This window comes from Bufo bufo, chromosome 3 (assembly GCF_905171765.1).
Source record: "Bufo bufo chromosome 3, aBufBuf1.1, whole genome shotgun sequence".
Lineage (NCBI taxonomy): Eukaryota > Metazoa > Chordata > Amphibia > Anura > Bufonidae > Bufo > Bufo bufo.
In genome coordinates, this window is record NC_053391.1 from 90,277,330 (window position 1) to 90,301,830 (window position 24,501).

Genomic DNA, 24,501 nt, shown 5'->3' on the forward strand with positions numbered 1-24,501 from the left:
GGTGACAATTCGGCTGTCACTACCCAAGCAAGTGAGCATGCAGCGGGCCATTTGCGCAAGTGACTCAGAGGGACTCCCTGCCTCCATCTCCACTGCATACTGCCACGGTGTGCCTGGGTCATCTGCCTCGTCTTTCTCATCTCCCTCTTGCTCCTCCAGCTGCTCTTTCTCCTCTGCCTCTCCTGTCACCTGTGTAGAAAAACCACCTATTTCGCTACACATTGCTTGTGCTTTAATGTCCTCCTCCTGCTCCAGTTCAGCCCCCACAGGGCTCATGTGGTCGTGAGATATAGGCGCTACATCTCCAGTCCCCTGACCAGCCAGATTTACCAGCATCTGTTCCAGGATATAAAGCAGTGGAATGAAGTTCATCACGTAGTCCCGGTGACTGACAAATAACGTGGCATCCTCAAAGGACCTGAGCAAACGGCAGGTGTCACGCATGAGCTGCCACTGGCTAACATCGAAGTTGCACAGGGGAGTACTCCTGTCCACTTGGATCATCAAGAAATGTACACTGTCAAGCACACCCTCCTTGAGCTGCAGCGGCAGAACGGCGTCCCCCAACATAGGCTGATATGCAACGTTTCCACCCGTTGGAATTCCACCCTCCATATGTTGGACCGACTATATGAACAGAGAAAGGCCATAAAAGATTTCTTGGCCATTTTTAGGATGTCTTGCAGATGGGTGGAAGATTTCAGGACCCGCTTGACAACCAGATTGAACATGTGTGCCATGCAGGGCGCATGGCTCATCCCTCCTTGATGCAGCGCCGACACCAGGTTCTTACTGTTGTCGGTCACCATGGTTTCGATTTTGAGTTGTCGCGGAGAAAGCCAGGATTCGATTTCTTGATGAAGGACACGGAGCAGTTCCTCCTCTGTGTGACTCCGTTCGCCCAGGCAAACTAGGTGTAGAACAGAGTGACACCGCCATGCCCTGCACATATGGTATGCTGCAGGAGCACTGTGAATTGTCCCTGCAGTGGAGGCTGAGGACAAGTGGTGGATGAGGAGGCAGATGCGGACATTGTAGCAGGACCAACAGCGTGAGAACGTGGAGGCGGAAGCAGTGTCGTCTGGCCAAGAACCACGCAAGCTGCTACCCTCTTCTCCCGATGAGAAGTAAGCCCCTTCGTCACCCAGCTGCCAATTGCGATCGGCTACATCATCAGCGAGTACTGTCTGCTTGTCATCCTCATCACTACTTGCCAGCCTACCGGAGGAAGCAGCGGATGTCTCCTGCAGATCTTGGCTGGGCCGTAGCTGCTGACTGTCCTCTAGTAGCTCGTCCTCGCTGTATAATGGAGCTGAGCCCACAGCATATAATACTTGTCTGGCTGAGGGAACAGAAAAGAACAAAGGCTGGTTGAGGACAGGTGAGGGTACAAGGCCTCTTCCGGGCCATGCCAACTAAGGGTTGTGTCTGACGAACCCACCGACTCTTGGCTGGGGGTGTCTGATGTCACTTGGGATGAAGTGGGTGACCGTGTCAACCATTCAAGAACCTCTGGGTTGCTGGTCAAGACAAGACCGCTAGATGACACCGGGAGCTCAGGCCTCTCGAAGTGATCCCTGCTGCCACTCCCCCTTACTCTGCTGCGACCTGTGCCTGCGCCAGAAACATTTAGGACTCTGCCCCTCCCCTGTGCAGGGCCCGTCACTTCTCTCACATACTGTTAGATCAAATAAATAAATAAATATAAAAAGGAAATTAATACATCCCCAAAAAGGCTGTACTTTTGTCACTTCACCACTCAACGGCTAAACAAGCTTTTTTTTTCCACTAATACACCACAAAAAATGCTTTAGAACATATAACTGCATGGCACAACAACTAGTAAGACATACAAATATTTCCTAGTAATACACCCTGTTAATGGCTGTATTACACAACATTTGCACCCCAATAACAAGCAAGGTTTGCTGGAATTACAGAGGTATCATCTATTGCAAATCTAAAAGCAGCAGTATAATGGCAATTTGGATCCCCAGTCAGTGCTGTAAGGTGTAATAGAATCGCTCCTATTACCCAGGCTGTACTCTCCCCTATTGGACCCTGTTCTCATTTTATAGTGTGGAATAATTCCTCACTATGCTTTCCCTACACTTCTAATGATTTTTCTCTGAACTTCTATTCAGCCAAAAAAAAGTTTTAAAGTCTTTTCTACCACTTTCACTAGTGCCTGCTAACTTCTCTCCCTGCACTAAATACACTGGAAAATGGCTGAATCCAAGATGGCTGAGGCTATTGATAGGGCTGTGACATCACAGGGACTGGCTGGCTGCTGATTGGCTACATGCATGGCATTGTGTGTGATCCCTCGTTCCCAGAGTTTTCAAATTTTTCCTGAAATTCGGATCGAATTCCACTTCGTCAACTTTGATTCGCTCATCTCTAGATAGTATCAATGAAATAGAAATGAAACAGACATATACAGAATAGATCTTGAAGTTTTTCATTCATAGGTTTTGCAACTAGGAGCCGGAGGATGAGATTGGCAGTGGCTCTGACTGCCACAATCAATCACAGAGGCTATTCTTGTGCCATTGCTCCATAGGGCCGTGCAGTAAAAGGAGGGCGCACCCTTCCTTACCTCGGTATGCTGTGCAATACCTTCACAGATAGTGATGTATGGATTTAGGCATAGATAGGAGTTATGGACCTCTTTCCTCTCTATCTTGCTAAAGTCTCTTTTAGTAGATTCTATGGTTGTCAACAGTACCTTGACAATAATGGCTGTAGTGTCCACTGTGAGATATGAGTCTTGAAGGCACATTTAGTAAAAACAAAGTGTGATGGGTGTCTTAATGGTGTCCCCCACAGCAGCAAAGTCTGAATGCCTGTAGAAGCAGATTACCTTGCTGTCTCCTATGCTTGGCCATGCAGATTCCAAGTACTCCAGTTCTCTCTGCGCGTTGATCTTTCAGTAATTCATACATAGATCTGATAGTCTCTTAAGCTTTCTGGACATAAGAAGGAGCTTAAGGCAGAGCTTCCTTTCTTTCTGAACTCTATTTTGGACTGACTGACTGACTAACTGAGCTGGGGGCCTGCCAAGGGCTGAACCAGGAGTATTAACCCTGGTTGTGGCATCTATAAACAGCTGTGCTGGGTATAATACATTACAATGACAATACATGATATATTACCTGAACTATTTGCAGATATCCCCTACTCCTTTAGATTTTAAATTAAGATCTCGCTGTATATGTACCAGATCACGATTCATACTTTATTTTTCTCTTTTGAACATCACTCACAATTCTTAATCTGACGCCTTTCTTTTTGCCTATTCCTCTACATTTTCCCCAGAATCTGAACTCTTCATTCAACAGTAACCTCATTCCTCAGAGCCTAATGCACTTTAAAATTTATAAAAGATGGCTCGAAAAAAGCACTTTTCACCCTGTGTCATCCCTACATCCTCATAGATTCAAGTGAATGGGACAACACTGCTGCTACTACATGGATGATATGATGGTGTACAGAGCAGTTTAATCAAAGAAGAGTCCACAGTACTCACCCAAGCACCCTGGCCCCCTACTGATCGGCCAAGTTGGCCCACTAATTTGGAAGTGTAAAAAGCATCATCATGTTAATCTCTAATGTTAGAACAGACCATATTTTATGAATACCTTTGCTCCATGTTTCAGCAGGATTGTGGCACAGTCAGGGTGGCCACCAAGACAAGCTTCATGAAGTGGAGTCACATGATCTGCTGTGATCAGATTTACACTGTATCCCTACGGAAAACAAAAAACAGAAAATATTGCAAATTACTATATTATAGCTAATCTGATGCTACAATTTCTACTATCAGATCTAGTCATGGGGTGGGGGTGATTGATTGTGCCATGCCTCCTGTTCATCAACATGCCAGTTAACACCACTTGTTGACTAAGGGGGACAGAATCTCTGAACTAAGAGACCCGAGTTTATTACTCCAGCAGATCGCTACACGTCTAGGCTTAGATGTCAGCACTGTTCAACGTGTGTCCCTGTGGTTGGTAGAACTTTAAAGAGGTTACCCTATGACAAATGTAAAAAAAAATAAAAAATCAGACATCATATAGTACATGACAACCTTTAAGGGTCCATTCACACGTCCGTTGTTTCTTTCCTGATCTGTTCCGTTTTTTGCTGAACAGATCTGGACCAGATCTGGACCCATTCATTTTCAATGGGTCCTGAAAAAAATCAGACATTGAGCTGTCCGTTTTTTTCCAGGACCCATTAAAAATGAATGGGTCCAGATCTGGTCCAGATCTGTTCAGCAAAAAACGGAACAGATCAGGAAAGAAAAAACGGACGTGTGAATGGACCCTAACAAAGCTAGAACCAGCCCTGTACCTCACATGGATCCAGAGATCTCCCCATTCATTACTCTGCTAGATTTATATCAAGCTGACAGCCCAGGGGGAGTGTCTTTTCTGCTGCAGCTCAGGGGGCGTGTCTCAGCTCTCCCTATCATATCTCAGGAGGTAGTTGAAGGAAGAAGCTGAGCATGTGCGGCCTTCTCAGTGAGCAGGTCAAAGAAATAAGAAAAAAAACAGCAGGTGGCGCTATACAGATAGATTTAAATGAATAACTCAGTGGCTATGCTAAATCTTTAATTACATGCAATTACAAAAGTATTCAGATCTAGGTGCTGGTTTGAAACCTGTAGAATATTTTTTGTGGGACAACCCATTTAATGACCTGGAATGACAACAAGAGGTGCACAGAGGAGAACCTCTGCACGGACAGATCGTCCGATTAGAAGAATGGTGAATAGTGATCCATTCTGTACTTCAAGTGAAATTGAACATCACATCCTAAGCCTAGGGCTGTGATGACTAACCTCCGGAATTCCAGCTGTGTTAAAACTACAACTCCCAAGATGTACACTTGCTTGGTGGTTCTCAGAACTCAAAAGAAATGATTGGAGCATGCTGGGAGTCGTAGTTCCACCACAGCTGGCATGCCAGAGGTTAGCCATCCCTGGCCTAGGGCATCAAACAGTGTCTACACAAACCATCAGAAGGTCATTGTGTCACATTAGGATAAAAGCCAGAAGTCCAGGTACAGGTATTCCATTGACCTGTGATTTCCATAATTCCACAACTCTTCCTTCTTGGTTTCAACATTGAATATTGAATAAGCTTTGCAATATTTTAAAGTTTTGAAATTCTGCTCCAGTCACCACATCCCCAGTGTTTAGATTCTAGCACAATGAAGTCTTGTTTGTAATGATATCTATAGCAGCTAAATACTGATGGCCTTGGTAATGTTTTATCATGGACACAACACTAAAATCAGACAGGGAGATTGCATGTTCTCGGAAAACCATGTCCCCTAATATATAAAGTCCATGGAAAGCAAAAAAAAATATTGAATTCTTTCAACATATTTCTACCAGCGCAGGCACATTGCTGTTGACTGGTTCTGAACTGATTAACAACTTGGCCAAAATACCCAAACGATAGTTTGAAACATTAAGTGAGGCTGGACGGGAAGGAGTTAAAGGGAGGCCGACATGAAAGGTTTTGGTGGAGGGGCCCGGCCAGGAAATGGTTAGTCAGTTAGCACGGGTGGGTGGCCTTAGGTGGTAAAAAGGAGAGAGAGTGTGAGGGAGCAGGTGCCATTTTGTTCAGCGTCGGAGGAACAGAACTTACCGGCACAATGTCCCAGGCTGTGGAGGCGTTGTTGCGGCAGCTGCGGGAAGCGGGGGAGGCCCGAGGACCAGGGTGGCTCCAGGAACAGGTAGCCGGCCTGTTGTAGAGGGAGGCGGTGGGTACAGCCAGCCCACAGCCCAGCGCGAGATGGCCACGGCGGGTACGGCCGCCGGTGCACCCAAGCCCAGAAGAGACCCCCCCGGGTGCGGCACCGGGTCAGGAGCCCTTCAGGGGACCCGCCGGGAGGTCTGCAGGCCTGCTGCTTCTAGGTCCTTCCGGTGCGGGAGGAATTCAATATGTCGGCGGGACCCAGTTCTGGACGGGGGGGGGGTCAGTCCCCCATCCCCAGCGGCCGTCAGCGGGGATCCAGGAGCAGGTGCAGCTGTGGTCCCCCCCGTTCTGGAGGGGGGGTGGGAGGCCCACTCGGTGAGGGAGAGGCATCAGCTGTTGTGGACACGAGGCTGTGCAGGGTGGAGCCAGAAGCTTGCACAGGCCTCTCCAGTGTGACGGACAGCCTGATGTTGGTCCCGCCCACGTACAAGAGGAGTGAGCCGGAGTGGCGTGTCCGAAGCGTGTCTGAAGCTGAGATGCAGAGTATCAGCGCCGGAATAGCGACTGGGAGGATCGTTCCCTTGATGCCCGGTGAAGATAGTCAGGAATCTGGACCATCGGCTGGTGGGTTCACAGCGCCCGGGCAGCCAGGTGAGGCAGCGGTGAGCGTCGATTAATTGGGGGGGTTGGGGCAATTGTTATGTGGCTTGGCGGGTGTGGGTTTGGGGTGTCGGGGGCGGCACCCCTCCAGGCCTGGGGTGTGGGGTCTGGGGTTGGTGGTGCTGCAAGCGGTTCTGGTATCAGGTTGGGTGGATCGGTATCGGTGCAGACACAGGCGGGTGGCGAGGAGGATAGACCCAGGGTGGATGATGCGGCGAAAGGGGAGGTGTATGTGTGTTTCGAGAGTCCCCTCGGAGCGCATTTGAAACAGGAGGTACGTGAGAGGATTTGGCAAGGGGAGTATGTAAAAAAAAATTCTCTTCTCCCCTTGGAGCGTTTTAACCTGGATACGGTTAAGAAGAATGGGGGGGAAGAAGGAGGAGGAGGAGGAAAAACGTTGGTATCGGCTGATACCGCGCACGTTTGGGAATTGGCTACAGGCGTTTGTTATTCTAGCGAGCGTGATCGGGGACTGCTGTTCGGCTCTTTTCTGTTATTTGGATGCCATAGGTGAGGCTTATAGGGTGCATGGGGGTTCAGGGTGGCTTAGCTATGATGAACTATTTCGTCAGAGGAAGGCGGTTCGCCCTAACATGCGGTGGAACCACAAGGACATCGGGTTGTGGATGAGGGTGACTGCGCCGGGAAGGCCGGGGCAGTCCTTTCGGGGGGAGCCAGGGGGAGCAGGGCAGTCCAGTTTTGCAGCAGCATCGGCCAAGGGCCTGTGATTCCTGTTTAACGAAGGGAGCTGTAAGTTCAGACAGAAATGTAAGTTCAAACACAAGTGTTCATCCTGTGGGGGCAGTCATAGGGCTAGCCGGTGTTTTAGGGGCGGCAGGCAGAGAGGGGAGAATGTTGCAAAAGGGGAGGACCCCAGTTCGGTTGGAAAGGATGTTGGGGTATCTAAATAGATATCCGAATCAGGAAGCGGCGGTGTTTTTGGAGATGGGTTTTTCGGAGGGTTTTCGTATTCCATCTAACCCGTTGCCAATGGGGAGGTGAGAAAAAATCTGCGTTAGAGCACCTGGAGGTAGTGATGGATAAGTTGGCAAAAGAGGTGTCGGAGAGGATGGATGGGCCTTTTTCGGAACTACCATTAGTGAATTTACGGGTTTTCCCCATTCGGGGTGGTTCCCAAGAAGGAGACGAATACATTTCGGCTCATTCACCATTTATCGTTTCCAAAAGGTGCATCAGTCAGTGAAGGTATAGATCCTGAGCTTTGTTCGGTGGTCTATACCTCCTTAGATGAGGCTGTGGAGTGGGTGCGTAAATTGGGTCCAGGAACCCAGTTAGCAAAGACTGATATTGAGTCGGCATTTCGGCTTTTACCTGTTCATCTGGAGAGTTTGCATTCGTTGGGTTGTTTTTGGAATAGCGGGTATTTTGTTGATAGGTGTTTGCCGATGGGATGCTATGTGTCGTGCGCATATTTTGAAATGTTTAGTTCTTTCTTGGAATGGGTGGTGGAGGAAGTGTCAGGTTGTTCCTCCATTATTCATTACCTTGATGATTTTCTTTGTTTAGGTTCGTCGGATTTGCGCGTTTGTGCATTATTGTTGTCTACGTTGCAGTCAGTTTTTAAGTAGTTCGGGGTGTCTTTGGCGGAGGGTGAGACTGTGGGGCCTACGACCGAGTGGAGTATTTTGGGTATAGTTATAGACACAGTTAAGATTGAGCGTCGTTTACCGGAAGACAAGGTGAAGGATTTGAGGGCGGTGGTGGCAGAAGCGTTGCGGGCGAAGAAAATACGGTTGAGGGACTTACAGTCCCTTCTTGGGAAATAGAATTTTGCTTGTTGCATTATTCCTATGGGCTGTATTTTTTGTAGGCGGTTGCAGTTGGCCACGGGAGGGGTTGTTGCTCCACATCATTTTATTAGGCTGGACCGGGAGTTGAAGGATGATTTGGCAGTGTGGGCCGAGTTTTTAAAGCAATTTAACGGCAGGGCGCTGGTGATGGGAGCCGCGGTTGACAGTTTTGATTTCGAGTTGTTTACGGATGCAGCGGGGGGGCTGTTTTGGGGCATATTGTCAGGGGCAGAGGTGCGCGGGAAGATGGCCGGAGTCTTGGATTATGAGGGGTTTGGTGCGAAATGTAGCACTGCTGGAACTATTTACGATAGTGTTGGCGGCGACGCTTTGGGGTGGCGAGTTCAGAAATAAAAACTGAAGAACTGATGAGAACTGATCAGGGACCTTAAATTTTATACTCTATGTTTGTGGTCCCTTTTCCCGGCCCTGATAACTGTATGGCCAGATATTGTGCCTAGGCAGTCATGGCGGGAGGCGAGATCAGTGGATTGGAAAAATAAGGCCAGGATTAAATTGAATAAGGCGATTCTGTGCTAGGAACTGTGCAGTGGCAGTGAGGCATCCCGAGTTGGAGGCTGGCAGTGGTGGGTTTTGGGGAACGGATGGGGTACACCTTAACACGGTAGGCATCAATTTATGGTCCCTGGGCTTGCAAGGGGGTATTGAGAGGGTGTTGAGGTTGTAGAGGAACGCGCAAGCTTGAGGGCGGTAGTGTCAAGCTGCGCGTTGTTGGCGGTGGGAGGTCCTAGAAGCTGGTGGTACAGGATAGTATGGGTGAATGGGAGGGCCTCAATGGTGGGGCTGGACTTTCATAGTTGGAGCACCTGGTTGGTTCAGAGAGGCGTCTATCAGTTGGGGTCTCCGAGCTGGTGTTACACAGCTGGAGGCAGGATGGAATCGCCATGGTGGTTGTTTATGGAGGTTAATTTTTGGGGCTTCTATGACCTCCCTCATCAGATTTAATGTTAATATTAATGGTATTTAGGTTATGTACTTTAATTTATTAATAAAACGGCTGCTGTGGCCGATTTAATCCGAACAGTGGCTGTGTGTGTTTCTTTGGGGGAAGGTGGCACTATGGTGAAGTTATAGAGGTGGTTGGAGGGCCCGAAGAAAAACCAAAGACCTACTCAAGACAAGTGACCATCCACAATGGCAAAGCCGAAACTATGATTTGTTGGGTTGGAAAATTTTGCAGATGGTCTACAGAAACTACAAGTGTATTGAATCATCCAAGTCCAGCAGTTCAAGCTGCAGGTAATGCTTTTTCTTTTTTTTTAACTTGTCCCCCTGATCGGCCAGTTTAGTCTCTTCTGTCGCTGGTGGGTGCTTTGGTACAAACAATCCCATGGATGACTGATCGGTCACATTGCAGCTGATTATTCTTGTGTGTATGGCCAACTTTTCAGATGAAGAGAACAGAAGGGCCACAACTCTTGATGAAGAAATATAGACTTGGCATCATTGTGTCAGAATATAAACAAGGGGGCAGCATGGACCTAAGCTCCAATACCAGACACTGCACCTAGGCCTTTTGCTTTTGTGATTTGTGGCGTTCCAGTGGGAAGACCCACACTATTCACATAATGATTTCTTTTACCTGGTTAATTAATTTATTTAAAGTTACTTGTCGACCATGGATTGATGCTTCATGTAATAGAGACCAATCAGATGCAAAATCTGCAGAGAAAGAAAGAAGCTCTGTAATACATGTCAAATAATATCTCTATTACCTTATAACAATACAGAGCTTAAAGGGGTTATCCCAAAAATCTTTATCTCCTACCCACAGGATAGGTGATAAAATATCGGACTACGGGTGTCTAACCCCTGGACCCCCTATGATCACAAGGGGTCCCGGAGTACCCTGTTTGAATGGAGCAGTAGTGTGCATTATGTTCCTATGCTTAATTCACTTCTATGGGACTGAGAGTGCCATCTACAGTATATCACTCCATAGAAGTGAATTGAGTGGATCACTACCGTTAAGTGATTGGTTCTGATTTTAAGAAATGTTCCTCTATCCCAGTGGGACATCCTTTGTTTGGCCCCATTTAAGAGTTTGGATTAAGGAAACATCTGTCTGTTCTCAAATCGTGTTGCATTGACTTTCTTCTCTTTGCCGATATATCAATGCATTCTGCAGCACTATACGGGAGGTTGTCATCTGTCCCCATCCCCAATGGGACTAAATCTAAATAACCTCTCCCAGACATGCAGTGGGGAAAATAAATGTTTGATACACAGGCGATTTTGCAAGTTTTCCCACCTACAAAGAATGGAGAGGTCTAATTTATAACGTAGGTACACTTCAACTGTGAGAGACAGAATCTAAAAAAAATTAAAAAAATCCAGAAAAAAAAACAAAGAAAAAAACAAAACAAACAAACATTGTATGATGTTTAAATAATTAATTTTCATTTTATTGCATGAAATAAGTATTTGATCACCTACCAACCAGCTAGAATTCTGGCTCTCACAGACCTGTTAGTTTTTCTTTAAGAAGCCCTCCTACTCTGCACTCATTACCTGTATTAATTGCACCTGTAAAAAAAGATACCTGTCCACACACACACACACTCAATCACACTCCAACCTCTCCACCATGGCCAAGACCAAAGAGCTGTCTAAGGACACCAGAGACAATATTGTAGACCTGCACAAGGCTGGGGTGGGCTACAGGACAATAGGCAAGCAGCTTGGTGAGAAGGCAACAACTGTTGGTGCAATTATTAGAAAATGGAAGAAACACAAGATTACTGTCAATCTTCCTTGGTCTGGGACTCCATGCAAAATCTCATCTCACCGGGTAAGGATGTTTCTGGCCAAAGGTCAGAAACCAGCCCAGAACTATACGGGAAGACCTGGTCAATGACCTGATGAGAGCTCTAAGATTACCATTAGTAACACACTACGCTGTCATAGATTAAAATCATGTCTAGGCCCGTTTGAAGTTCGCCAATGACCATCTTTATGATCCAGAGGAGAAGGTCATGTGGTCGGATGAGAACAAAATAGAACTTTTTGGTATCAACTCTACTCGCTGTGTTTGGAGGAAGGATGAGTACAACCTCAAGAACACAGTCCCAACCATGAAGCATGGGGGTGGAAACATCATACTTTTGGGGATGCTTTTCTGCAAAAGGGGACAGGACGACTGCACCGTATTGAAGGGAGGATGGATGGGGCCATGTATCACAAGATTTTGGCCAACAACCTCCTTCCCTCAGTAAGAGCATTGAAGATAGGTCGTGGCTGGGTGTGGCTGGGTGTTCCGGTATGATAATGACCCAAAACACACAGCCAGGTCAAAATGGGGGTGGAGGAGAGGGAAGAACTTTCAAAAGGGAAGGTGAGCTGGGAGCAGCCCAGGGCGCTATCTCCCCCTCAGTCAGACATGTCTGTGGATCTAGTGTCTGACTGGAGGTGAGAGAAGCCTCAGTCAGTTGCTGCAGCTCACACTCCGACAGCACAGTGCTGCTGTCTGAATGTGAGCTACTGAACAGGAAGGTCATCCCTGCGCCGGACAGAGGACAGGGAACCAGAAAACCGGACTGTCTAAAGCCTAAAACTATCTGGAGAAGATCTGTATGGAGGTGTGGGGCCAAAATCCCTGCTGCAGTGTAAAGGAAATATAATTACCAAGAATAAAAATGTGTATAAATCAGTTTTCAGGATAATGGTTTTTAATCTAAGTGAATTGGTATCATATTAAGTCCTAAGTAGTCCCAGAGAAGAGGTAAAAAGCCATAGCCTACAATTATAACCTTGAGAAAGTCAAAGTAATTATAACCTTGAGAAAGTAATATGCGATTTATGAAAGGATGACCCAAATATTTAGGTGTCCAATGATGCTTGGGGTAGGGCAACAAAGGGCACTAAGATGTACAAGACAACACCAGGTCAGCAGACTTTCTGTTTCTGGGGATTGGAGGATTAGTGTTCGTGGGTGGGATATATGTGCCAGCCCCATAAATTACTTATCAAAGGACCAGAACCATTATAAGTAGGGTCAGCGTAGCCCGACAGAGCATTTCCCAGGTGGCCCAGACTCTTATGCAATAGTGGGGCCACAAGTATCCAGTAGATGACTATCCTGTTTGGAGGTGAATTTGGAGCCAACTTTTTATGGGCTGATTCACACATCACCTACTAGACATCACTGAGGATATATGTCATGTGCTAATGGTTGTGATTTCAAATAGAGGACTTGATACTCTTTTGTGTCTAAGAATTTGCATTACTTTCAGCTTAAAACGGGTTCAGACTTGTCCTGGAACTGAACAATCAGCTCTTATTTGCAAGAAAAAGTTCAGCTTTGTAAGACAGATATACAAATTTAGTGGGAAATAACCTGTCATGCATATCAGTTTCTTTCCATACAATTAGGCTACTAGCCCTGACGGCATTGGAGAAAGAGCTTTGGTGGCCAACTGTTTACTCTGCACATGCATTTTATTTATTATACTCACTTATATAGTGCTGACTTATTCCGCAGCGCTTTACAGACATTAGCATCAAGCTGTCCCCAATAGGGCTCACAATCTAAGTTCCCTATCAGTCGGTCTTTGGAGTGTTGGAGGAAACTGGAGTACCAGCACACAAACACAGGGAGAACATACAAACTCCATACAGATGTTGTCCTTGGTTGGATTCGAACCTAGGACCTCACTGCAAGGCAACAGTGCTAAACCACTGAGCTATGGTGCTTTGCTTCCCATGCATGATTCTATCTTGTAGCATAGAGTAACCATTTAAGAGTCAATTTTTTCAGAACTTTAATATTGGTGATCTGTAGGACAGGTCATCAATATCAGATCCACATGGGGCTGACTCTTGGCACTGAAGCACCCCCCAACAATCAGCTGCTAGAAAACGTACTGCAGGCAAAGTACTATTCAGTTGAAAGTGACTGAACTGGTAGTACCTTTCCTGGCCATTATTCATTGTACAGAGCTGTGTTACAGTAGTTCCACTGCACTGTGGCTTCTTCTAATGGCTGATCGATGGAGAGTGCCAGGAGTCTGACCCCTGCCAATCTGATACTGATGACTACAGATGAGCAAATAAATTCTAAACTAATTTAATCTGACCCGAATTTTGTAAAAAGTCAAATCCAAATATTTGGCAAATTTCTCAAAATAGTGTCAACCATTTTTCAGGAAACAAGGAGGATCATATGACCCTAGGTGGTGTGTGTGTATACACACCGGGATGCTTTTGATAGGGCCAGCATTACCATATAGGGGCAGTACAGTTGCAAGAATAAGTATGTGAACCCTTTGGAATGATATGGATTTCTGCACAAATTGGTCATAAAATGTGATCTGATCTTCATCTAAGTCAAAACAATAGACAATCACAGTCTGCTTAAACTAATAACACACAAAGAATTAAATGTTACCATGTTTTTTTATTCAACACACCATGTAAACATTCACAGTGCAGGTGGAAAAAGTATGTGAACCCTTGAATTTAATAACTGGTTGAAGCTCCTTTGGCAGCAATAACTTCAACCAAATGTTTCCTGTAGTTGCAGATCAGACGTGCACAACGGTCAGGAGTAATTCTTGACCATTCCTCTTTACAGAACTGTTTCAGCTCAGCAATATTCTTGGGATGTCTGGTGTGAATCGCTTTCTTGAGGTCATGCCACAGCATCTCAATCGGGTTGAGGTCAGGACAAATTTTCTTCTGTTTAAGCCATTCTGTTGTTGATTTACTTCTATGCTTTGGGTCATTGTCCTGTTGCAACATCCATATTCCGTCAAGCTTCAGCTGGTGGACAGATGGCCTTAAGTTCTCCTGCAAAATATCTTGATAAACTTGGGAATTCATTTTTCTTTCAATGATCGCAATCCGTCCAGGCCCTGACGCAGCAAAGCAGCCCTGAACCATAATGCCCCCACCATCATACTTCACAGTTGGGATGAGGTTTTCATGTTTGTGTGCTGTGCCTCTTTTTCTCCACACATAGTGTTGTGTGTTTCTTCCAAACAACTCAATTTTGGTTTCATCTGTCCACAGAATATTTTGCCAGTACTGCTGTGGAACATCCAGGTGCTCTTGTACAAACTGTAAACGTGCAGCAATGTTTTTTTTGGACAGCAGTGGCTTCCTCTGTGGTATCCTCCCATGAAATTCATTCTTGTTTAGTGTTTTACGTATCGTAAATTCGCTAAAAGGGATGTTAGCATATGCCAGAGACTTCTGTAAGTCTTTAGCTAACACTCTAGGATTCTTCTTCACCTCATTAAGCAGTCTGCGCTGTGCTCTTGCAGTCATCTTTACAGGACGGCCACTCCTAGGGAGAGTAGCAGCAGTGCTGAACTTTCTCCATTTATAGACAATTTGTCTTACCGTGGACTGATGAACAGCAAGGCTTTTGGAGATACTTTTATAACCCTTTTCAGCTTTATGCAAGTCAACACTTCTTAATCGTAGGTCTTCTGAGAGCTCTTTTGTGCGAGGAATCATTCACATCAGGCAATGCTTCTTGTGAAAAGCAAACCCATTTTTTTATAGGGGAGCTGTAACCAACACCTTCAATCTCATCTCATTGATTGGACTCCAGTTGGCTGACACCTCACTCCAATTAGCTCTTGGAGATGTCATTAGTCTAGGGGTTCACATACTGTAACGGGGTGCCGAAGGCACACTCGGTCTCCCATCAGCCGCAGACCTGCTGCTTAGCTTCGGGAGCGAGGATCTGTGTTCAGCCTCGTTCCCAGGGTGGCTTTTGCTAGCTGGGAGGCTCCCTGCTCCTAGGTCTGCCTTGAGCGCCCAGCTGATCACTCGGTGCTCGACTTGTTTGTCTGTCGGTCATGTGACGCTGGCCACGTCACATGACCCTCACTCCCCACTATAAATACAGGCAACCTGCTGGCTACAGGTTGCCTGTGATTTTGGTCCCTTAGGCTGTGTACTATTATTGTTATTTAGCTTACCTTTGGATTTGACCCTTGATCTGCTTCCTGACACCTCTTCTGCCTGCTCCCTGAACCTTGACGCTACCGATTTTAAACCTCGGCTTGCTTTTGGATTTTGTCTTTGCCTCTTCTCTTGTACTGATGTGACCTCCTGGACTGACCCCGGCTAGTTGACCCGCCTCGCCCTTCCGTTTTTGGTGGTACCTTGCTTGTTCCACCTCTCTGTCCGCTCTAGTGCTACCTCTCATTGGCTGTCCGCTTCCCTGCTGTCTCTATCTTACTGCTTGCATTACTCAGGTCAGGGACTGTTGCCCAGTTGCGCCCCGTCACCTAGGGTGGGTGGTGCAAGTAGGCAGGGACAGGGGACCGGGTGGCAGCTCAGGGCGTGCACCTCCGCTCTAACTTTATACCCGCGACTCTACCCCGTGACACATACTTTTTCCACCTGCACTGTGAATATTTACATGGTGTATTCAATAAAAACATGGTAACATTTAATTCTGTGTGTTATTAGTTTAAGCAGACTGTGATTGTCTATTGTTGTGACTTAGATGAAGATCAGATTAAATTTTATGACCAATTTGTGCAGAAATCCATATCATTCCAAAGGGTTCACATACTTATTCTTGCAATTGTATATTGTGCTACACTTTGGTATTTGGTTCTGCAGCCAAACCAAATACTACACCATAGCACAATATACACGGTCAAGTCACATTATTATGCTAATATCCAGAGTAACTGCTGTATGCAGCACAGACAGCAGCTAGATGGGCAGGGAGTGACTCTAAGGTCCTGGTACATTTTCACAGGTATCTGGAGCCATGCTGACTGCAGTGCATCCCACAGCTGCTGGAGGGTGCATGGGGGGAGGATCCATAGAGAGAACACAACTATCAAGATGATTCAAAGGATACTCAATTGGGTTCAAATCTGGGGAATTAGAGGGCCAGGGAACTTGGTCATGGATGAACTTGGCTTAAATGCCTTGGCTCTGATGTGTCAAGGTTGTGAGTTTGAATCCCAGGAGAAACTTTTCTGAAAGAAAGCCTCAATGAGATTTAAATACACCAGGGTCTCGTAGCTGTGTCACAGCTGCGTGCCGCTCTCTCTGCCCGAAGTGAACTCATCGGAGCGCATCCGTACAGGAACAGAAGGAGATGAGATGATGTCAGATGGATGACAAGTAGGGGGCGGGGCGCTGGCGCCCCCAGGCAGAGTGCGCTCTACGCGGTTGCCTACTCTGCTTATGGGTGGCGCCAGCCCTGCATAGACCCTACAGGGAAATTATGTTGAGCCAATGCCGAGAGGACTGCCCAGCCCTCCTCTTGGCCACCAGCCATTCTACTGTATAACCGTCCTCATGATGAGGATACAGTTTCATACTGTGGCACGAGCGGCAATATTTAGTAAATTTGGACCTGCCTACAACCTGTGGTCACATTTAGGTTTTTTTTCCAGGGCCATTTTAAGTTCACAGTCCGCCTCTGCCTGACCTGCCAATATCCATCTATTCAATGAAGCAAAAAAACGTGACTCATTGGAGAAGGCAACCCTTTGCCAACCAGCAGAGGCCTAATTGCAGTACTGCCATGAAAATTTAAGCCTTTTCTGCTGATGCAACTTTAAAGCAAATAAATGGTCACTCTTCCTCTGCTAGCGGAGTCCCATACTTAGAAAGGTTCGCAGAACTGTTTTAGACACACGTCTGGTAGCTCCCTGGTTCATTTGGGTGGTTAACTTCTCCACTGTAGCGTGTCGGACCTCCCTTGTGTACCTTCATAGCAGACATTCAACTCTCACATTAATGGCATATGGTGTTCTACAGTTTCCATGTTGCTTATTCGCAATGGTGGCATTTGTCCACAGTTCACAAACTGCGAAGTTTCAGAAATACTGCCAATAATCACTCCGTTTTGGAACTGTGATCAATCTCCCCTTTTACCTAAGACAGCAACAAGCCAGCTCTACCAAACATATAGGAGAATACAGCACAATATACCTCTTACATTCAGTGACGTCTCCTCTAATGTAGATGTTCTTTCCTCATCTTCTCCAGACCGCCACAACAACTTTATTCAGCCTCATCTTCTCTCTGCAGAGTTTGCCACACAGACATTTTAGATTCTTCACTTTTCCATCATGCTTCCCACCTTCTCAGCACAAACTCCCCATCCTGGTGCCCCAACAATGTCATCCTGCTGCCAACCGCAATATTGTTCCCGTGGTGCTCCCCAACGCCCCTAAATACTATACGGCTAAAAAAAAATAGTGTCCTTTCCCCAATAGTAATAATGCCCGATAAAATGCCTCCTTTAATTAAAATGATTACATAGTGTCCCTAGTAGTAATTATGCCCCTACAGTGACTCCAGATACCATACTACCCCAGTAATAATAGCCCCATTGAGCTCCTAGTAATACCTGTGTAGTGCCCCACAGAAATAACATCCCCTAAAATGCACCTAGTAATGGAAATGTCCCTACATTGCCTCCAGCAATAATACCCCTTATTGTATCCCCCACTAAAAACGTCCATATATGCCCCTGTTATTAATTATGTCCCCTATAGTGCCTACAACAATAATAACAACCCAAATTGTGCCCCTAGTGATAATAGTGCCCCAGTATTAAAAACAAAAACTGGTGACCCCAGTAATGCCACTTACGTATACTGTCCTCAATATAAAAAATTCTCCCATAGTGCCCCCATTAATGTCCCCCACTGTGCCATCTCCAATAGCAATATCCCCCACAATGAAACCTCCAGTAGTAATGTCCCCTGCAGTTTTCCACTCCCAGTAGCAATGTCCCCCACACCTTCATGGGATGTCCCCAAGTGGCCAGGAAAATAAAAATGCAGGCTTACGGCCTGGGATGCTGGGCACAGATTTACTGCCTCATATGCCTACCTAGTAGGCCTGAGGGTAAACGGCGGGGCAGGGAACCATTGGCTCCAATTTCCACCACCAGCTGTGTACACAGATACCCACCGCTTCCACTGTTAATAAAGCGCCAGATCGTTATACACTCAGCAGGCAGACATTTGGGGAGTTCAGGCGGCAGTAGAAAACTATCGCAGTCTGTGGGATTCTGACAGCTTGTCTGAGGCAGCCTGCTTTTTCAGACAGTTAGCCATGACAGGCCTGAGTCACAACCAGAGGCCCGCGATTTCTCTACTGTGACTTCGAACGGAGCGCAGAGGGAGCCCCCTCCCTGTGTCTAATCCCACAGATGCCAGTTACTGTCAGCATCCAGCACCTTCCAAGTACGGAGCGGGTTCAGCGTGTCAGCTTACTCCATACAAACCCTTAGGCCTCTTTCACACAAGCGTGACGGATTAGGTCCGGATGCGTTCAGGCTACGTTCAGTGAAACTCGCACCATTTTGCAAGCAAGTTCAGTCAGTTATGTCTGCGACTGCGTTCAGTTTTTTCAGCGCAGGTGCAATGCGTTTTGATGAGTTTCTCATGTTCGTGATAAAAAAAAACCTTAAGGTTTACAAACAACATCTCTTAGTAACCTTCAGTAAAAAATGCATTGCATCCGCATCTGCTTCCGGATGCAATACGTTTTTCATGCAGCCCCCTTCACTTCTATGGGGCCAGGGCTGCGTGAAAAACGCAGAATATAGAACATGCTGCGATTTTCACGCAACGCACAAGTGATGCGTGAAAAACAACACTCATATACACTGACCCATTGAAATGAATGGGTCAGTATTCAGTGCGGGTGCAATGCGTTCACGTCACGCATTGCACCCACGCGGAAAACTAGCTTGTGTGAAATGGGCCTTAATAGCAATGATGTATTTGTATGTGGTTATGCATTAGGGTTCATGCACATGACCATTGGATGTTTTGAGGTCTGCAAAACACGGAGACCGCCGTGTGCATTCCGCATTTTGTGGAACGGAAAGGCTGGCCTATAATAGAACAGTCATATCCTTGTCCATAATGCGGACATGTTCTATTTTTTTTGCTGAATGTCCATGGGGATATTCCGTTTTTTTTTTTTTGCAGCCCCATTGAAGTGAATGATTCCACATACAGTCGTAAAATAACAAACAGCACAAGAAAAAATACGTTTGTGCGTATGAGCCCTTAAGGGGTTAATATTAATGTCAGATTTACTGTGTTATATTTCCCTGACCTGAAAATATTTGGTTTAATCCCAGTTTTCAAGTTAATGAAAAACGCAGATGATTCCAGAATCAGAGTCCAAAGTTCACCGCTCTGATGACAACAGTTGTTTTCTGTCACACACAGCTCCCCATAACCAGTAGTTTTCCTCTTGGATGAGCCGGTACTGAATGTTTTCTGTCCCAGAGGTGTTTTGGCCTATGTACAAACCGCTCAGTGAGAATCTGGCTTCATTACCCTCATGAATGCTCCTTTCAGTCTGCTGACATAAAATTCAAAGGTGAAAGACAAAAATGGCACAAAAAGTTTTTTTATTTTTTTAAACTTCAATTATATACATAAGGTTTGTGATAATTTGAAAATTATTATTGTTCTATTGGTTGTTGGGTACAGACAATTTCTATTTGGGGTGCCACCATTAGCCTCTATGATTAGATATGAAAGGTGTTGCTTATCCATTACTAGAATTATTATTTTTAGTAGTATTTTTTTTTAGTTTGTTTTTTTATTTCTTTTTACAGTGGATGCATCAGTTGAAATCTCCACATTATGTAGCATAACATTCTTGGGCTTCAATTATGGCCTTATCTGTTCAAAGCTAATACAGTGCACCATGCTTAGTGAAGGCCTGTGGGGGAGACACAGATTCAAAAAACGCCTGAGAAAACCTTATTGTACTGACCGGCGTCACACACAGGGAGGGAAAAGGGAAAGCCCTGCCCAAGGGAGAGGGAAAGGTGGTGACCCCTGACTCACCTTGCGGCTGGCACCTGACTGCCCTGACGTCCCTAGACGGGTTCCTCACCCGTGCGGCGATCACGTGCCTAAACCCTGGCTTTCCCTAGAATGAGCCCTAGATGGTGAACGGACCGGTGGGATCGCTAGTCCGCACCACTGACACTAAGAGGGAAACACCAGGGAGAGGACAGACAATACAGACAAAAACATACACCCAGGTGGGCGACCACAGCAGACTAACAAAGGTCCAACAGGGATCCAGAGGGTAGCGTTCTGGACCAACTACCAGAGAACGCAGCAACACAGCTCCAGAGGGTCAGAATAGAAGTCCAGGCAGGAAGCTCTATATCTGGCAACCAGAGAAGTGTGAGAGGGGAATATAAGGAGGTTGGGAGTGCTGGACAAGGAACAGCTGAGGAGAAGGAGCTACGGATCCCTGAGTGAGCCAAAAAGGGTTGCAAAGCAAACTCAGAAAGCTACCATAAGGAAACAGCCCTATCTTACATAGAGTGCGCAGCCAACCGCTGCGACTTCCTGACCCCGGGTATAACGGAGTCAGGCGTGGTTCTTGACACCCTCGTGACACTTATGCCTTGCACACAATTGTTTTAATGACATACCCATGCTAGGTTTTCCCCGTCAGGAGAGGAACAGACATGTTCATCCTCTATTTTTCTCTATAACCTCTATTTTAGTTAGGATGTCCAGTTTCTCATTAAACAAATTCAATACATTATTATGATATGTTAGTAAAACCCTTGACCAGCTGCAATTCACATCACAACCAGTGAGTGCCACACATAGAAACATATAGGATAGACCTCTTGTGACAAAATAACATGTTAAAAAAAAAAAAAGCTTGTCATCTCACACATCACATCTCAGAATATATTGAGCCAAGAGGAAAGGTAAGGAAGGCACAGTTATATAATGTGTAGAATATTTGGATGTTTTCCGTGGAATATATGAAGAGACAGACTAAGCACTTAAAGTGTCCCTGAAAAAAAATAAAATAATAAAATAAAATAAGTGGCCCCATTTTGTAGTCTGGTCCAAATTGGCAGGGCCAACACAAGTACATGGGGCGCACTATAACACCCCAACAGAATCAAATACCACAGTGCATCACAGAATGCAGCACCAGCAACACAAAATGCTTACTTGGTCGTGGGTCAATGGCCATTCCACCCCTGAATGTATGGTATGATGTACAGTAGGGGTGGGCGATATAAACAATATAAATTCGGGCAACGATATAGATTTTGTCTATATCGCGATAGATTACCACGGCCTCCCCACTTTGCACTGGCCAGGGCCTTGCAAGCGCACATCGTCAGCGCGCTGGCTGACGCCGTGTGCGATGTCAGGTCCCTCCCAGTGCATGCTGGGAAGAAGACGCTGTCCGTCTCCTGCGGACTCCAACAGCCAGCCGCGCACCCTGCAGGAAAGGTAAGTATATTAGCAGGGGGCCCGAATCTACTGGGGGGGGGCACTGGATGGCTATGGCATGGGGCTGATGGCGCTGGCTGGGGGACATGAATGATTGCAAATAGCAATGGCAGCATGGGGCTGATGGAGCTGGCTGGGGGACATGATGATGGTGGCAATGGCATGGGGCTGATGGCGCTAGCTGCGGGGGATGGATGATGGCAAATGGCAATGGCATGGGGCTGATGGCGCTAGCTGCGGGGGATGGATGATGGCAAATGGCAATGGCATGGGGCTGATGGAGTTTTGTAATTTGTATACATACAGAAGAAAATAATATATTGTGATATATCGTTATATCGCACATGCTTCGTTATATCGCGATATAGATTTTAGGCCATATCGCCCAGTCCTAAATTGTACAGCTCTATATTATTATGTGGCCATGTAGACAGGGACGTAGCTAAAGGCTCATGGGCCTTGGGGCAACAGTTCAGCTTGGGCCTCAGTCGCTCAGTGCTTTGTGGCCAGGGGCTGGGAAGCACATAGCCTTCCTGCTGCCTGAGGCAAAACTTGAAAAGGTCCCAATGCCAAATTCTTGACCCCCTAAAGCCAGAGGTGTAACTTGACCAGCATGGACTTTCTATTAGGCCCCTTTCACACGAGCGAGTATTCCGCGCGGATGCGATGCGGGAGGTGAACGCATTGCACCCGCACTGAATACTGACCCATTCATTTCTATGGGGCTGTGCACACGAGCGGTGATTTTCACGCATCACTTTTGCGTTGCGTGAAAATCGCAGCATGCTCCTCTTTGTGCGTTTTTCACGTAATGCAGGCCCCATAGAAATGAATGGGGTTGCGTGAAAATCGCAAGCATCCGCAAGCAAGTGCGGATGCGGTGTGATTTTCACGCACAGTTGCTAGGAGACGATCGGGATGGAGACCCGAACCTTATTATTTTCCCTTATAACATGGTTATAAGGGAAAATAATAGCATTCTGAATACAGAATGCATAGTAAAACAGCGCTGGAGGGGTTAAAAAAAATAAAAAATAATTTAACTCACCTTAATCCACTTGCTCGCAATGCCCTGCATCTCCGTCTGACTCTTTTACTGTATAGGACCTGTGGAGAGCATTAACTATAGTTTAAGGACCTGGGATGACGTCACTCCGGTCATCACATGGTACGTCACATGATCTTTTACCATGGTGATTCACCATGGTAAAAGATCATGTGACGTACCATGTGATGACCAGAGTGACGTCATCCCAGGTCCTTAAACTATAGTTAATGCTCTCCACAGGTCCTATACAGTAAAAGAGTAAGACGGAGATGCCCGCATCGCGAGCAAGTAGATTAAGGTGAGTTAAATGATTTTTTTTTTTTTTAACCCCCTCCAGCCCTGTTTTACTTAGCATTCTGTATTCAGAATGCTATTATTTTCCCTTATAACCATGTTATAAGGGAAAATAATACTATTTACAGAACACCGATCCCAAGCCCGAACTTCTGTGAAGAAGTTCGGGTTTGGGTACCAAACACGCGCGATTTTTCTCACGCGAGTGCAAAACGCATTACAATGTTTTGCACTCGCGCGGAAAAATCGCGGGTGTTCCCGCAACGCACCCGCACATTTTTCCGCAACGCCCGTGTGAAAGAGGCCTAATACTGGTGTCTTCTTCTGTGGCACAAGGGTCTTTGGGCCCCCCTCAGGCTCATGGGCCCAGTAGTGACTGCTACCTCTGCACCCCCTATAGCAGGGATGGCCAACCTACGGCTCTCCAGCGGTTGCAAAACTACAACTCCCAGCATGCCTAGACTGCTTACAGCTATCAGCCTACAGCAGGGCATGGTGGGAATTGTAGTTTTACAACAGCTGGAGAGCCGCAGGTTGGCCAGCCCTGCCCTATAGCTACGCCCCTGCATGTAGAGTGTCATCAGTCTATTCTGTTTAACCTCCCGTACACAGCAAAGCCTATATAGTGACATACAGAGTCCTTGTGGTTCTGTAGTGACTGTGCCATATGGGGGCTTTCATACATACTGTATTCTCCTCTGGAAGTAATACTTCTTAAGAAAGACCATCCATAATATGACATGAAAAGACACATATGCCATAGATTTAGTCTCATGGATTTCTATGGGTGCCATATTACAGACATGGCCATACAATGTAAGCTTATTGAACAAATAAAAAATAAAAAAAATCCCTCAGTTTTAGGTCATTCCAGGTATATCTTCTTAAAACTATCACAAAGTTATCAATGGAGAAAACAATACAAATATCCACAAGTAAAACTTTACAGCCTCATCCTTGCACAGTAGGCACACATATCCAATATATAGTATTTTCTTCATTTTTCCACTCTAATTATGCAATAGCGCCTGCACCATCATACAGAAGAAAACATGTTTCATATAGAATCCTAAAGCATAAAGAGTTAAAGTTTATAGGACATTATGTACTCACCGCTCATCAGAGGGTTAGAGACATAGGTCATCATTGACCGACCTCCATCATCGTGAGAACGTCCACCACCTTCAGACTCCATCCTCAGTTTATGATAAAATCTTTGTGACACCTTGAGAGTCCTGGTCCCCCTGAGTATATATGGGGCCGGTTACCTGAGTGACGTACAGTATAGCATTAGTGGAGTCCCGTGGGAAGAGGCAGATCATAGCTGAGTGCAGAGCTCAGGAATACCTGTGTAACCTGAGAGCAGGCACTGAGCACTCATCCCTCTTTAGATCAGTCCCAAACTTCATGAAAAGCCAGCCAGTTCACACAAAAATATAAAAAAGCTGCAGTGATGTCACATCCTTGAGAAAACCACAACCAATCATCTGGAGAATAGAACTGGTTGCACTTTCTTTCAATAAAAAAATGTATCTTTGCAACAAAAAAAAAAAAGAAAGAAAGAAAAAAAAAAAAACAACGAGAAGGAGGGGGAGGAACGCACTAATCCAGTTAAGCAACTTCAGCAGAAAATAAAATGCCTGAGGAACAGAAAAAAAATAAAAAAAAAACACACCACAGAAAGTACACAGCCATCGTGTCAGCACCTGTACATATAG

General features: G+C 46.0%; 1 protein-coding gene across 2 annotated transcripts in view; it reads right to left on the reverse strand.

Annotated features, from left to right (window-relative positions):
- Window positions 1–24,293, reverse strand: part of LOC120994618 (ankyrin repeat and SOCS box protein 9-like) — a 49,085-nt gene extending 24,792 nt beyond the window's left edge. Inside the window, exons 1-3 of one of the 2 annotated variants that reach the window (XM_040423308.1) lie at window positions 23,897–24,293; window positions 9,786–9,865; window positions 3,642–3,749 (exon numbers count right to left, since the gene is read on the reverse strand). In XM_040423308.1, coding sequence (XP_040279242.1) covers window positions 3,642–3,749; window positions 9,786–9,865; window positions 23,897–23,978 — 270 coding nt within the window. In that variant the 5' untranslated portion in view covers window positions 23,979–24,293. The remainder of the gene's footprint in view (window positions 1–3,641; window positions 3,750–9,785; window positions 9,866–23,896) is intronic. The other variant, XM_040423309.1, reaches the window with a different exon arrangement.
- Between the last annotated feature and the right edge of the window lie 208 nt (window positions 24,294–24,501).